Source organism: Stegodyphus dumicola, chromosome 7 (genome assembly GCF_044657685.1).
Source record: "Stegodyphus dumicola isolate Sdum_Otavi_A_Nest chromosome 7, ASM4465768v1".
NCBI lineage: Eukaryota > Metazoa > Arthropoda > Arachnida > Araneae > Eresidae > Stegodyphus > Stegodyphus dumicola.
The window spans coordinates 57,791,922-57,809,132 of record NC_140774.1 but is presented as its reverse complement, the minus strand read 5'-3'; the positions used below and the strand labels follow the sequence as shown (position 1 = coordinate 57,809,132).

Sequence of the window (17,211 nt, the reverse complement as noted above, 5' to 3'; positions counted from 1 at the left end):
CTTTGCGCGTTTTAAGGTTTCTGATGATCTGTTTTATTTCTGCAGGGGTGGAAAAGGGTATCCGTTCAGTATCTGTGTAGTAATTAAGCTGGTTGATAAAATTATGGACTTCATTTTCGGTGTCTTCATCTTGATAATCATTTGTGGTGAAGGTGGTTTCGAAGTGTTCTGCAAGTGCTTCAGCCATTTCGGTGTCAATATACGCCGTTCCTTAGCCTGTGTTGATAGGTCCGAAATTATTACTGTTGTTTCTGAGGGATTTTGCTATTTTCCATACCGTATCGTGATTAATGGACATGGAGTCAAGCAGGAGTTCCCAGTTGTTGGATTTGTATTCGCTCATTAATTTTTTGACTTGTCTAATCTTTCTATTAAGGATATTTTTAATTCTAGAGTCAGCAGTAATTCTCCATAATTTAGCGGTTCTATTTTTATCTTTAATTTTATTCCGTATTTCTTCTGGCAGTTTAGGCTTTTTATAATCTTCATATTTAGTAGCTTGGTAAAGTGCTGTGTTTACGTTCCTATTTATTCTAGTGATCTGAAGTTCGATGTCAGCTGTGTCGGCTAAAGCCGGTCGTGCAGGTAGTTTTTCTAGTGTATTAGTGAAGATATCCCAATTAATGATTTTTTTTCATAGGTATGGTGTTATCAAATCCGTAGTAGATGAATAGCACAGGAAGGTGATCTGAAGTTAGTTCGTGAAGGACTTCCAGGTAAGGCGTTTGGTGAATATTTTTGGTTATGATAATGTCTAATACTTCTGCTGTGCCAGTATGGTGGTATCTAGTCGGCTGAGTGGGTCCTTGTATTTTGAGATCGTTGTTAATAGCAAAGTTATTGAGAAGGATACCGTTAGGGTTGTTAGTGCTTGAATTCCAGGATTGGTGTTTGGCGTTAAGATCCCCGGCTATTATAATGGGGTAATTGCTATTTGTGAGCTGATAAAGATCGTTATAAGTGATAGTATTATTAGGTGCGCTATAGATAGATATGAAAATTGTAGGTTCGTCAATATGCGAGTGCACTATGACTGCACAGTATTCGAGGTTGTTAATACCCGTAATATTATAACTGGTGGCTTGTATGTGCTTTTTGGTGAGAATCAGGGTTCCCCCTCCTCGGTTATATCTTCGATCAGATCTAAAGGTATTGTAGCCCTGTAATTTAAATTTATTGGCTGCACGTAAGTGCGTTTCGTTAATGAGGAAGATGTCGATATCATGCTTTGTGGTAAAATCTTCAATTTCAGTGCGCTGGTGCGCAACTCCGTTAGCATTGAAAATGCTACATTCAGGCTGCTGGGGGCAGCAGTGTGAATATTATTAATATTATTGATGTAATTAATTATTGCAGGTGGCAAGTAATTCGAAGGCTTCCAAGCCTATTTGGAGTTTATCCATGATGGTTTTGGCTTTGAAAAACCTATCTAATAGGGTTTTTCCTTTTTGAAAAAGATTCTTTATCCACATGAGCATGTCAGAGGTGGAGGTGGTGGTACTATCTTCGGTATTATTATTATCCTGGCTATTGTTATTGGAATTAGTATCATTGGTGCTAGTAGGGGTGGGTTTTCTACTGGGTAATGGCGGGAAATTTTCAATATTATTGACAGGTGCTGGGGCTGCCGTTATATTATCTTTTTGTGCTCTTTGAAGCTCTATGGATTTTTTGATATTATCCGGGTGTTTTTCACATCCACGATAGGACGAGACATGCGGACCCCCGCATAAACAGCACTTTCCTGGTGTATTTTTTGCAGAGGTAAGTGAAGTGTTTTTTGCCACATTTAAGGCATCTTGGATTATGTTTGCAATGCGCTTTACTGTGGCCATATCTTTGGCATTTATGGCATTGCTTATGCCCTAGTGTTGGTCTAAACGGACAAATTTGGACTCCAAGGTCCAGAATATGCATAACTTCAAATATTTTTTTGTCGTTTGCGTTGCGTGCGACTTCTGCACTGTAAGTGGGTAATGTGATTATTTCGGTTTCAACTTTTTTAGTAACTTGCCGTACTGTGGAAACAGGTATCCCCAGTTCTTTTAATTCTTGCATGATGTCTTCGGTTTTGGTATGACCGGGAAGTTTTTTGATGACTGCTCTTATAGGTTTTTCATGAGGTAAAGGGAAGGTATGATATGGTATGGCTTTGGTGTCAAGATATTTGGTTATTTTTCTGTACTCGTCAGAATCGCGAACTTTGATGTGAATATCACCTCCTTTTAAATTGCTGTCAAATTTTTCTACCAGCTTTTTAAGCTCGTCTCTTAGGGGTTTCGATTCGATCACGTCAGAAATTATTATTGGTGGAATTCTTTTGGTTGTTTTGTATGGTTTAGTGAATCCTTCTTCATCAGTGGTTTGGGAGTTAATCACTTGAGTGTTGTCTATGGTATCCATGTCATCCTGAATTCGTAGTGCGGTGTATCTATTTTTTACCGAAGTTAGTGATGAATTGCTTCCTTCACTTAATGTTCTTTTGTGGGTTTTTCCCGGTATGCTCCATTTTCCGGTGGTGTCATTTTGTAATGTGTTGTTGTGATTTGAAGTGCTAGGTTCTACAATTTCCGATATAACGGGTGCGTCTCTAATGGCCTGTTCAAATTGGCCGTTAAGCAGTATTTTCTTTGCATTTAGGCGATCATAAATATCGCAGAGCTTATCAAAAATATCAGGTGCGACCTGAACGGTTTTGTTAAGAATTAGATTTTTTTGAATAGCTAGGTGAGTAATCTGTGCATCAATTTCCTCACGAGTGCCTTTTTTAATTATTTCCTCTATGGCATTCGATTGCCGAATAAAATCGCAGGGCTCCATAATGTAGCGCTGAATCGTACTCCTAGTCTGGCATGTCGATCATGATTTCAAAAGTACAATACTCACGAATAGTCAAGGAGAGCTGATAAAGTACAACCTGCTCGGTCAAAATCCAAAGCTGAATGAGATGAAGGCTGAGCCAGAGCGACGCGAGATACTTATAGCAGAATTAGGCATGACGTCATCTCACGGCAACCAATCAGCTATCGGCACGAATCGGCTTTCCAGATGACGTAACATCACTTTCGTTTTTGCATCTCAATTAGGTTGAAACAGCCCGTTCTCAACGCAAACAGTGGCAGTAAGAAAAAGAAGTAGAAGTAACTAATATATTACATTAAAATAAGAACTAAACTAAATAAATATTTCAAGGAGGAGAGATGATGCAGTAAAAGGTTTACAATAAGTTATATTTTCCAACAACTGTTTCTAGCTTCTATTTTAAAGATCTCCAGCGATCAATATATGTTTCTGACTCATCTACCACTTTCTCTATTTCTGTATCGGAAGTATTTTCAGAATATAACAATTGTTTATATTTCTCTTCAATTACCTTTAATTTATTAATTTTCTCAACATAATTCAGTTTAATTTCTTCCTCATAAGAATTACATGCTCGAGTAAACAACCTTATCAGTTGTTTTCTATCTTTCAATAGTTGGCTAAAGTGCAGAATCGCCCATTTATTTGTTTGGCGCTTTTTACAAGAGTAAGAAGAATTGGATTTTTGACATAAAGTCAAGGGAGTGCACAATGCCATTTTTCTGCAACTGGGATGTTGTTTTAAGTGAAAATAGGTCGATGTGTACATGGATACCGAGTATGTGCAATTCTTAACCTTCCAGCACGCGCGTATGTGCAAAATTTACGACAAATTCAGTTTTCAATGCACTTTTTTCGCATATCGAAGCTGAGACGTCTGAAGGTCATTTCTATCCCTCCTTTCTACCCTTCCCCACATCACGGAATGTGCCAATAGGAAGTCATTTGACTTTTTTACTGGGCTTTTGTGCTACGTGGCAGTGTTTTCATAAAGGTTTAATCTTCGGATTATGGTAACTTGGCGATTTTTTGGCGACCAACCCTGCTACAGCAACCTCCTAGTTTTTTTTGGATGCCATTTTGTTTTCACGAAGTAAAGGTATGTTTTTTTTTTACTCAACATTTTTTTCCAACAATCTGCTAGCCGAATTACGCTTATGCTAGAACTTTTATGGAACAAAAGTGCTTAATTGGGAGAAAGTGCAGAATCGCCCACTGCTTGCCGCGTTTTTAGGAATCGCACATACACGGCATCCATGTACAGGTCGACCTATTTTCACTTAAAAAAAATCCCAGAATTGCACAAAAATGGCATTGCGCACACTCTTGACTTTATCCATGTGCACTGCTAAAGTCCTAGCTAGTAACCTTTATCGCCTTACCAAAATGTCGCCAAACTACCTGTTACCATATTCCAAAGATTAGCCTCGTAAAGTTATGGAAACCTTATTATGACGTAATCGAGTGCATGATTCTGGGAAATTTTGAATCACGGGATGTTTTGTAAGCGTTTTTGTGGTGTGTGTTGGTTTGATTCATTAGACGGTAGAATGGCCGAATGTAGTAAGATTACTTTTAAGTTTCTGTACGATTTGGAGCGAAAGGGGAAAAGAGCTTTAATTGACTGGTGTGTAAATGAAGGTTTACTTAGTAGCCATTATAAGTGTCCTGTATGTAGGAAGGATATGCGTCTAGTCGAACGTAAAAACCATTTAGATGGATTTGAATGGGTTTGTAGGAAGAAAGGTTCAGATGGTCACTATGGGAAGCGTTCGATCAGAAAGAGTACCTGGTTTGAAAAAAGTCATTTGAGTATGACTGATATTTTGATTTTTACGTGGCTCTGGGTGTACGAAGCGAACTTGAAAAGCATGGTAAGTGAATATATGCTTTTGGTCGTGCTTAAATGTATAAAATGTTTTTCCTTTTTTGATATTATTTTATTGTTTGGTTTAAAATGCATTTTACTGAGATTATGTATTTTTTGTTTGCGTATATTTTAGAATTTGGTGCTCCTTTGACTTTTTAAGTGAAAATATATCGAAGTGTACATGGACAAAGTAAAGGGAGTGTGCAATGCAAGTTTGTGCAATTCTGGGATTTTTTTTTAAATGAAAATAGGTGGACGTGTACATGGACAAAGTTAAAAGAGTGCACAATGCCATTTTTGTGCATTTCGGGGGATTTTTTTTAAGTGAGAATAGGTCAACGTGTACATGGATAAAGTCAAAGGAGTGCGCAATGCCATTTTTGTGCAATTCGGGGTTTTTTTTTTAAGTGAAAATAAGTCGATTTGTACATGGATACCGACTTTGTGCAATTGTCTTGTGAGTCAGAGAATTGCACAAAATCGCAAGCAAATGTAGTTTCAACATCTCAAAATAACATTCAAATATAAATGGCGTAAGATAAATACTCATTAATTTCTCAAAATACATGTGACATGCAAGTCGAAGCCATTTTTCTCCCTTTCTCATAAACAAGCAAACAAACAAACAAAAAAAAAACCTCAGCAACCACTGAGTATAAACAACCTCCTTGGTATAAACGGAGTTCAACAACGAAAATGTAAACAACATCCGCTGTTGCCATACGTAATGTTCTAAATTACATTAAACAAAGATAAAATTAGGTAGAGGTTTAACTTGACACTCTTTGTGGAGTTTCCCCCCCAATGGCAGATTGTGAACAGTTATAGTTTTGTAACAGAGTCCATTAATGTATACTAATGGCCAGATGTGGTAGTCTCTTTGTTATGGAGGCACCTAATAAGTGGGTCACCATTGGTTTCTATGATAGGACGGACAGTTACAACCATGCCTTCTCCGGGATTCGAGCCCAGGCCCTACGGTATCCCAGTCAGTCTCCCCTAAACGGTATACCGTCTGGGAGGCACTCTTTGTGGAGTAGATCGCAAAGCATACATTGACTATATTTGCAATCTACGCTTTGTACATATATACGAGGGCCATCCAGGAAGTAGATTACGTTTCCGTCTGTGTCCGCTAGGGGCGGGGCTAGCGCGGCCATCTTGGGGTCAGAGCGTTGCGCAGCTCAGTCTGCATCTAGCCGTGCTAGTGAGAGGTTCGTGCTGTGCTCCGTTCAGATACTGTGACGGTTTGAAATGTCTGCGTTAATTGAAAATCCCGCGAGCTGCGAGGTGTGCTCAGTAATAAGGTTTCTGACTGCAAAAAACTGTAAACCGATAGAAATCTATCGGCAGCTTCGTGAAGTGTATGGGGACAACATTATCACTGAAGGTGGAGTGCGTCAGTGGGTCATAAGATTTCAAAATGGCCGAACCAATGTTCACGACGAAGATCGAAGTGGGAGACCCAGCATAGTGACCGCCGAACTTCTCGAAAAAGTCGATGCTAAAGTCCGTGAAAATCGAAATTTCACAATAACGGAACTTTCTTTGAGTTTTCCACAAATTTCGCGAAGTTTGTTGCACGAAATCATCAGCGAAAAGCTTGGTTACCACAAGTTTTGTGCAAGATGGAAGGCAAGAAGAGGTAACGAAGTGGTTGAAAGCGCAGGCGGCCGAATTTTTCGACGAAGGAATTTCCAAGCTCGTACATCGCTACGATAAATGCCTTAATTTGTATGGTGACTATGTAGAAAAGTAGTATTTGAGTGTGGCTTTCATCTGTATATAATAAAATTTGTTTCCTATACTTTGTTTATTTTTTTATTCCAAAACGTAATCTACTTTCTGGATAGCCCTCGTATATGTAAGATAAAATTATATGAATCAGAATAACTAAAAACATTAATTCTTCCTCTTTATTCTAAAATCGTAATAACTTCTCTGCATTGCGTCATTTCTAGATCACTCTATGGCCCGCGCAACTCTGATGACGTAATAATTAAGAACTGAAACCGACCTTGTAAACCAAAACTTTTCTCTTCGCGTGCTTCCATCTTTCATAACTACGTACTTCAGCTTTTGCTTGCTACTCTGCTAAGATGTGATTTCGCTGGCTTGCTTTCCTTCTCAATTATATCAAAAATGTAATGTTCTTGAATAGGCACGACTAGAGTGCCAAGTGATTGTGGCCACAAATATCAATTGGAAATAAAAATGGAATTAAAACTGCCTTGACTGCCAAGTTCTTTAAATACTACGTAATCAAATTCTTCTTCAATATGGGTCTAATCACGCATCTACAGTGTTCTGTCTTTTTTTTCCTGTGCTTTTAATATGACAATTTAAGCCGGTAGGATAGTTTCCTGCAGCCCGAAACCTCAATGGAAAATTTAATTCAGCTCTTCAAATCATCGTTTTGTGAAAAATCCAAGATAATGTGAAAGAAGTGAATCATTAAGTTTGTTTTTTCAGTGTTTAAAAAATAACAGATCATTCTTCTACTGTGGTGTTTTGTTTTTTCAGTGTTTAAAAATAACAGATCATTCTTCTGCTGTGGTGCAAGTGCTTCAAAAAAAAATAATCACGCGTAGTGTTTACAGATTGAAAGTAATATCTCGATAAATTGAGAAGTTCGAATGCCTAGTGAAAAGGAAATCATCAGTGAATTACCGTTTAGGAATTCAGCATTACAGCGGGTTGAAGGTCGATCTGAGTTAGTGTTTGCAAGTATGTGCGACAGAAAATTATTTGCACTTCCGCTTTTTCAACAGCTCAAAAATTATTACATTCGTGTGAATTTAGCTCAGGAACTAAATTATTTAATGTGCTGCGGATTCTGTAGTTTTCATTTCAACTTTGGTTAAAATTTTTGCAATTTGTTTTGAGAAAATCTGATATTCTTGTTCATTAATTTTTCTAATTTTTCATAATTATGTGTGAGCAAATTAAGTAATTAATTTTAAGCTATTTAAATTATTCATAGGGAAGGATATTAAGATAAGTTTTTATGTTTTTGCAATTTTGTTCAGAATTTTGAATACAAATTTTATAATTATTCTAAAAATGAAGTAGGTGTAAAAAATAAGTAAAATTATTACAGATACGTAATATGAAATTATGGTAAATTCATGTTAAATTTATGGGTGATTGTATGTTAAGTATAGTGTATGTCGAGGGAGTACTGGTTCCTTCAACACAGGCCTGTTATTACCTCTGTACAGTTGTTCCTTTTACCCTCTTCATGCAAGATAATGTTGGAGGCTCTCATTTTATGAATGCATGTAAATTTTTTATATTATTATATATTTTTTTATTATGGAATGTATTAGTGCAGTTCTGAAAGGCCAGTTACCTTAATGCAAGGAACGGAGGTCTTTTCAAGTAACTGTGTAGGCACCCTGGGCCACCAGTGCAGAGAACACACTGGTTAGCTCAAGAGGACAGCCCTATTGATGGATATGTTTGTTTAGAAGTATTGCGAGGCTTCCAGTTTGGTAAAATCAGGAATTGTAAATGAAAGATGATAACGGTGAAACCATAATTTCAGAAGCTTACTCCTATTATTATATGGTATTAAAATATAATTTATCAATATAGAAATAAGTATCATAAATATTTATGTGCATTACATTTAATTACAAGTAATGATTGTGTAAAAGTTTATTTTGTGATATTCTGTAATAACAAGAACCTTCCCTGAAGAATTATGATTATGTGAATTCTCAAACAAAAAGACTTTTGGACTGAAATGCTGAAAAATTCAATAGGACTCTAAAAATTAAAAATTTATTAAAAAAATTGATATTTATAAATTATACTTTACAGGACAAAAATTTTATGATTTATGTTTTTTTTTTACATTTGCTAGTGCTTTAACTCTTTCTCTTTCAAAAGGCTTCTCTGTCGCTACACCTTTTTCTTTTTGAAGGGGGGAATATGTAAGATAAAATTATATGAATCAGAATAACTAAAAACATTAATTCTTCCTCTTTATTCTAAAATCGTAATAACTTCTCTGCATTGCGTCATTTCTAGATCACTCTATGGCCCGCGCAACTCTGATGACGTAATAATTAAGAACTGAAACCGACCTTGTAAACCAAAACTTTTCTCTTCGCGTGCTTCCATCTTTCATAACTACGTACTTCAGCTTTTGCTTGCTACTCTGCTAAGATGTGATTTCGCTGGCTTGCTTTCCTTCTCAATTATATCAAAAATGTAATGTTCTTGAATAGGCACGACTAGAGTGCCAAGTGATTGTGGCCACAAATATCAATTGGAAATAAAAATGGAATTAAAACTGCCTCGACTGCCAAGTTCTTTAAATACTACGTAATCAAATTCTTCTTCAATATGGGTCTAATCACGCATCTACAGTGTTCTGTCTTTTTTTTTCCTGTGCTTTTAATATGACATATATATATATATATATTTGCGATCTACTCTTTGTGGAGCATATCGCAAAAGACGATCCGTTCTTCCGGTCTCGGCGGTGTCCGGACTACGGTCTCAAGATTGAAATTTTGCTATACGGCATGTCACCTTGTACGCTTAAAAAAACTTTAAAAAACTGGAATTTTGGATAGGGAAATGCAGTTTGAGAATGTATTTTAGAATTTTCATATCAAACATAATTATATTAATGCTACTTATTAACATTGACAAATAGATATGAGTTCAGGTGTATCACAACAAAGAAGTGAAGCGAAGAATTGTACAAGAAATGTATTTTCCGTGTTAGTGAGTGCAATGCGTTTTAATTATGATTTGTTATGTGTATATTTCTGTCTAAATAGATGAATTTGTTAACTCATTTTCTATGTTATCACTCTAAATTAAAAAATGGCCGAGAGATTTACTCGATTTCACGAAGATCGGGATTATGAGGTAATACCATCTTGTATAAAAAAATTGTAATGAAACATCTAATTCTTTGTATGTTTCTTCAGAGTAGAATACCAGTATTATAAGCGGTACAGTTAATATCTCGTGTTTTCTTATTTATTGCGGTTACTGCTGTATATTCGGTAATAATCCATGTAAGTATTTGTCACATCATTGGATATCATCAGACTTCATGATTTTATTGTATTTTCTCGTTGCTTTTCATTCATAAACATAAATGTATAAATTATATTTCAAAAAGTCTGTTTAAGGCTACAAATCCGGTCTGAAATGTTATTATTTTTCATTTGTCAATATATGCAGAATTCTTTATTAAAATTAATGAATTTAAAATTATGTATTAGATTCACATTAAGAATAAAGTGGAAATTTCTTTACATTGCGACTCAGAGCATTGCTTATGAATTGTGTAAAAAATTTGAATTTTTCAAGCGCTGTAATATTATGTTTTAATGTATGTAATTATGCTTGAATTAAACTTTTATTTTCAGTTTAAAGTATATAGTTTTAGGTACTAAATTTTGGGTGTTCGTGTTAATTTATATCTTTAATTTCTATAGGCAGTGACTTGCCAGTATTGAAGTTTTTTGATTGGCTGTAGTGTAGAATTGGGTGTCCTTTCCGTTAGCAACATTTTTAAAAAAGTTTTGGCGATGAAACCTCACTTCTCGTTACCATGATAGTTTTAACTTTATTTTAACTTCCGGATTTTATTTAAATGAAAATAGATTGATGTGTACATGGACAAATTTAAGGCAGTGTGCAATGCCTAGTTTGTGCAATTCTAGGATGTTTTTTTAAGTGAAAACAGATCGATGTGTACATGGACACAGAGTTTGTGCAATTCTTTGACTTCTTATTTTGGTTTTCTCTAGTGGCCATCTTGAAATTGTGCCTTCCTGGCGCCGATCTTGGCGTCAAAAAAGAATTGCCAAGAAACAAGGGGCACCCAATTGTAAACTTTTACCTTTTGATTTCTTTTAACTGCCATAACTTATCAGTAAATGTTTGGCTATCTATTGCAGCCATATATAATCATAGTTGTGTTCTATTAACTGTGCATCCAGTTTTTTCTTATATGCTTCTCAGCAATTATTCTGAGTGATAATTAAGAGTTGTGTAGTTTTGAACAGAAGAGCGTGAAAACAGAAGCTCACCATTTTAGCTTGATAACAGTGTAATGCTGAAGAATAGAGTATACTAATTCTAATGTAATTAATTTATGCATACTTTTGAAAGTGTAGCATTGATAAGTGAAGGAAACAGAACATTTTTGAAAGTTTCATTTACATTTAGTGTATGCTTTATTAACTGTTGTCTTTATGTTTGTACATATCTGCAACTTCCAGACAGCAGTTTGCTGTCAAGTTATCACAGTTGGTACTGCAGAAATAATATGTATTGGTTACACGTAAGTATCAAATTTTGCTTGTATCAGAAAGTAACACATACAAAACTAAAAAACCTTAATGTTTTTCGGCCATAAAATGTAATAGAGAAGAAGGCTAGTTCTGAATTCTGCTGTGTAGCAGGAAATGGTAACATTAATATACATCTATCAAATTATTGAAACTTGTTTATTATTTCAACACTTTATTTACATTCATTATACATATATTTTATTTTTGTAGAGCAAGAACATTGATACATACGATGATGGACTTTTAGAGCTTGAACAGTCTTCAATGGCTCAGCCTATATCCCAGGTGATTTTGATGTTTTAGTAATAAAGTTATTTATTTTATAAGTATATAATAGCTTATTATTTAAAATATTCGGTTAATCTTTGGATTATGGTAACTTGGCGATTTTTTGGCGACCAACCCTGCTACAGCAACCTGCTAGTGTTTTCACGAAGTAAAGGCTTTTTTTTTTTTTTACTCAACATTCTTTCCAACAATCTGTTAGCCAAATTATGCTTATGCTAGAACTTTTATGGAACAAAAGTGCTTAAGCATGACGATAAGGTGCGAAATTGGGAAAAAGTGCAGAATCGCCCACTTCTTGCAGGGTTTTTAAGAATTGCACTTACATGGTATCCATGTACAGGTCGACCTATTTTCACTTAAAAAAACATCCCAGAATTGCACAAAAATGGCATTGTGCATTGTCCTGACTTTATCCATGTACACTGCTAAAGTCCTAGCTAGTAACCTTTATCGCCTTACCAAAATGTCGCCAAACTACCTGTTACCATATTCCAAAGATTAGCCAAATATTATTTATTTTGTGTGTGTCTGTGTATGTACGTGTGACAAAGAGTTGAGAAAAATTCAGATTATGTGATGCATAATAGAAGAGGACCTTTTAACTGTATGTGGCAAAGATTTAAACAGCTTTTGTTGGTTAAACTTTTAGAATTGCTGAGTTTAGTGACTGTTTTCCCAAACTTAAGATGATATTTACATCAATCAAGATTGTAAGAATATTTGGCTAATCTTTGGAATATGGTAATAGGTAGTTTGGCGACATTTTGGTAAGGCGATAAAGGTTACTAGCTAGGACTTTAGCAGTGTACATGGATAAAGTCAGGACAATGCACAATGCCATTTTTGTGCAATTCTGGGATGTTTTTTTAAGTGAAAATAGGTCGACCTGTACATGGATACCATGTAAGTGCAATTCTTAAAAACCCTGCAAGAAGTGGGCGATTCTGCACTTTTTCCCAATTTCGCACCTTATCGTCATGCTTAAGCACTTTTGTTCCATAAAAGTTCTAGCATAAGCATAATTTGGCCAACAGATTGTTGGAAAGAATGTTGAGTAAAAAAAAAAAAAGCCTTTACTTCGTGAAAACACTAGCAGGTTGCTGTAACAGGGTTGGCCGCCAAAAAATCGCCAAGTTACCATAATCCAAAGATTAACCGAATATTTTAAATAATAAGCTATTATATACTTATATATGCTATTATATTAACAAAATATCTTGTGACCTGCAAAAAGCCATTCATGTTACACAAGGTAAGGGGGTGGGCTTCTAAATAAAATGGTCAAATAATTTATTTATTATATTTTATGTTTAAAAGGAAAATAAAAATTGGATTCACAACTCGGAAATCACTATAAACGGGGTTTGTATGGTCCTTAAGAGTCAGCATTTTGGAGGAATATTTTTGGCAATTCACTGACATATATGGTTATCTTTTGAATGGGTTCATGGGTTATAGTTTGTTTCGATTTCTAGTATAAATGATGGTATATCCAGTTCTAAGCAAGAAGTGAAACATAAGCATTTTGAAATTAATTTTTTTCTAATAAAGAGCTCTTAAACAGCTTTTCAATTTTGGGGATGTGAATTCTTTTATAAAATGGTTCTAAATTTGGTGACTTATCAACATTTTGGTGATTTTAAGTATGAAATTTTTAATTCCAAGCTCTAAGAACTTTTCGGTGATTTTTTTTAAAACGTATCATTGATAAGTTTCTTTAAAATAATGGTAAGATATTGAAATTATATTTTAAAAAATAACATTAAAATAAAACTTTTTTTATGTTTTGCTGTCATATTACAAAGTTTCATTTTGGCAACTTTTAATAGAATATTTTGAATCTGAAAAATAAACAAGGTATAATGCTATAAAGCACAATTTATGAAACAGCTCATAGCAAAAGAAAAATTAGCTATGTAATTAATTAAAAAGAGTCTTCTTTTTAATTTTTTCCATAATAAGAGTTTTCCCTATGTAATTGTCTCAGAATATTCAAAACTCTCAGAATATGTATCAGTTTTTTCTATAAAATTAATTTTCCACTTTTTCCTCCTTTTTTTTTTTTTTTTTTTTTTTTTTTTTTTCGAAAATATTTCTGGCTTTTTGCTGTTACAGAATTGGTAGCGATAATTTTTCTTTAGGATTTTAAACATTGCAGCTTGGAAAGTTTAGAAGGATTTGAAGGCAAGATTTCTAGACCCACAATTCTAGAAGATTCGGGAAATATGTGACAAAATGAAAAATGTGTCCATGGTATCAAGACATAATGGAGGTATTTTACAGAAAGTTTGCAATGAATTTCTTATTTTTTAGAGAACTTCTGGAAGAACAATGAAAATATAATATTTGAATGTTTTACTTATGATACTAGAATCTTTTTCTTAACATGTTTATCTTCCCTTTATTTTCTCTACTTTTCACTAGGCACAAGCACGTAAAATATCAAAAATGCTTCCAATCTTATCACATGGACATTATAGAAAGGGATTTTTTTTATTTATTAATAAAGAAATTGAAAAGTTACAATTTAGAAGATTCATCTAATATGTCTTAATGCATCATACACATAGCTGGCACTAGGTTTTTTCAAACTGATGCAATCTCCGTGAATCCTAAATTTTGCTGCCTAGTGCCTTTCTAAATTCTGCTTCCAATGCCTGCTCTAAATTCTGAAAAATTTGCCATTTCTAGATTTTGTTGTTCGGTGTGTGACTAAATTCTAAAAATTCTGCCACATCAGCTCTGTAACTGGCCTTTACCATATATATTTTATATTTTTTCTGTGTTCATATTAACAAAATAAAATTAGCCTTTTTTTCTATATATTCTAAATGCATTTAGTGTTTTTTAGAATAACAGAAATCCTTAATTAAGTCCAAAAATTCTAAAATGAAAAGGAAACATATTGAAGAAAGAAACTGAATATATAAAGAAAATTATTCTTCAAAGATATGTGCAGTTATTATTATGTAAATTACTCAATTGTTTATGATTTGAACCTTTACTATAATTTCCCATTTCTATTTCCTCATATGAGAGAGTTACTGAGCCAGATTAAATTAAAATTAAATTGTGTAATCTTTGACCACTAGTCCACATATGGGTGCCCCTTTAAGATCATAAGATCACTTTGTGATCAGGTGGGTGGGGGAGCACTCCAGCAATCTTACCACTGTGTGCAGAAATGTGTACGAACCCTGTAAAAATTTTCGATTTAAATGTGTTATTTACTAGGGCATTCAACAAAATATAATGGCAGAGCCTAATTTCTAAAACCGTAGGGCTTGAGCCCTCTGGAAAAGTGGTGGGAAGGAGGAGAAAATAAAGGAATAAAATAACTAATAATTAAAATAAAATTCAATAAATGTAAAGATATAAATGAAAATTTAATAAATTATTAAATTAACAATAAATTGTGGAATAAAATATCAGGCCTCGTCTTATTTGGGGCTCTGATTGACCTTATAATATTGTACAAAATCTAAGAAACAGCTCAGCCTGCCTACAGCTGAATTTAGACCTTAAATATACAGTATATAACATGCTGTTTCAGTGGGGGTGATTCTTTTTGCAGTATATTTTTCAGTTAATTCTATTCTTTTTTTGCAGTACACTGATAAAAAGTAAAACTATTTAAGTATAAGTAGACAGAAAGCTAGAAACAATATGAGAGTATGGAAAGAAATTTTAATGGAGAATTGTAGCTTTGAAAACAAGCAGAGAAGAGTATAATTCTTTCTGAGCAGGATGAAGCCAATATAATTCTATCTGTGAAGCTCAAATATGACAGGAAAAAAATTTTCTGTGAATCTGATCAGATGATAATATGGGAACAAAAGTAAGGCGTGCATGTGTGACATTTTTTGTCCTCCGTATTTGGTTATGTAATTCAAGTCTGCAGCTCTGCAGTGAGAGGTCAATAACACTGGATGTGGAAGACGAAGGTAATCACTGTTAATTCTTTTGGGAACAAAACATTTACTGGCCTTTGACATATGAATGGGCACTTTTCTTTCCTTAAAAGTCTTAAACTCTGTCAAAGTGTTTGTTACTTAGAGAAAGGCGTGAATTCAAAAATTATAATCGGCTTTAAATGTATATTTATTTAAAAAATAAAATTTGTCTGCTGAAACTGTGTTTCACTTACATAAAAGAAGTACTGGAACCCTTTTATTTAGGGTTCTGATGCACTTCGGCTAGCATTATAATTTATCTCAGAAACTGAGAAGTACCGGAGCAATTTAAGCTCTGAATACAAGCTTTGAGCTCAATTTAGAGCTTTTGAAATAAATAATTCTTTATAAGATCTGGTACTTCTTTGTTAAAGCAGCACATAATTTTTAAATTCATAAAAATCTTGAAATCACTTGATCATAAAAATTTGCAAACTTCATAGTCTAATCTGCAATAATTTGCTAATTTCAAATATTGCCAAAGACTTCATTGACTGCTTTAACTAGGAAGGACCGAAAATTGTTGTCACGGTAAAAAAATCCGATTTGGACACCACATGACTTCCTTATATGGCCTAAGGGTATGTGTGTGTATATATAATATATGTTTGGTACTGCTGACTGCAGTAAAAAAAGGTGCACATCTAGATATTATAGCAGTCCCATATACAAAATTTAAACATTGTATGGCTAATCATTTTCGAGTTATGCCAGATACGATACATACATACATATGTACATACAGACATCATGAAAAAAACTCTTTTGAATCCATTTTAAATCTGTAATCTGTTTTGGAAAAAAAAAGGTCCTTTATTTTGTCTGTACATGCAGATGTCATGCAAAAAAAATCGTCCAAATGGATTTGGGAGCGCTCAGAATGGGTATTTCATTTGAAATACGATACCTGAAATTTTTTACCCTTTTTAACATGGAAGTAAAAAGGTTGGGGGGGGGGAAGATGTAATATGAAGCTATCAGTGTTATTAATAGGTCGACATTTTTTCCCAATAATATATCAGCAAGTATATGTTGCAAAATTTGAATAGTCATCATATGTTGTTGCCATCCAGAAGGAAGAGCTGTTTTTTAAATTTCTAGTGTGAATGGCTACTTTTTTAATTAATAGCATAGGCAGTTAAATTAATAAGCGCAAATTTGAACCTATGCATTAACTTTTAAAGGCATTTATTTTATAGAACTTGGTCCTTTTGAACAAGGAAATATACACTTTGAATTAGTGTGTTCAGTGCAGCTTGTACACATTTTAATTTAAAAACAAAGTTAAATTCATCAAGATAATATATGCTGAAATTTGAGTATATATATGTATGTGATAATTTAATATGTAAGATATAAAATAAGAAAATACATTTAATTAGCAGTAGCCCCTTAAATTTCCTTTTTAGATTTAATTACTTACCCTCCTAAAATCCAGCATCTGCAATGTGTTCTGTAGTGCCAAATATTCTTGACCAATCCCTGCTTAGATTCTAGACAAAGAGTTGCATCACTATAAATAGCCCAGCTTTTACTGCGTTGTCCCTTTTCTTCGCTTCTAGCTCCTGCTTCACTACACATAGTATTTGCTTTGCCCATTATTTCAAAATGTGATACATTGTATAGCTATTATAAAGTGCTTATTGCATTCATAATGTCCCAGCTCAGTGGATATGTATTTCTAAAAAATCATTCTTCAGGAAATAAATTTTTGCTGTTGAAAAGCTGTTTTATGATTTTTCAAAAATGCAGTCATCTTTAATGCAGCATAGGTCATCCTTCTCCATCAGGTTAATTGCAAGGTACTGATGCCCTTTCTCTATAGAAAATGTTTCTTCATTTCCACAGCCTAAATCACGGTATATTTTTAATGAGAATATGTAAAATAAAAAATTAATCACTAATAAATTAT

The 17,211-nt window shown here is 34.0% G+C and overlaps 1 protein-coding gene across 5 annotated transcripts in view; it reads left to right on the top strand.

Moving 5' to 3' along the window:
• Positions 1-8,093: 8,093 nt before the first annotated feature.
• The window catches only part of LOC118206146 (uncharacterized), a 155,870-nt gene continuing 146,752 nt past the window's right edge, over positions 8,094-17,211 (top strand). For 2 of the 5 annotated variants that reach the window (XM_085820252.1, XM_085820250.1), the window contains exon 1: positions 11,269-11,343. Coding sequence is in view for 3 of the 5 variants with exons in the window: in XM_085820247.1 (XP_085676373.1) it covers positions 9,404-9,472; positions 11,269-11,343 (144 nt within the window). In the remaining 2 variants the exon portion in view is untranslated. The other 3 variants (XM_085820247.1, XM_085820248.1, XM_085820249.1) reach the window with 3 other exon arrangements.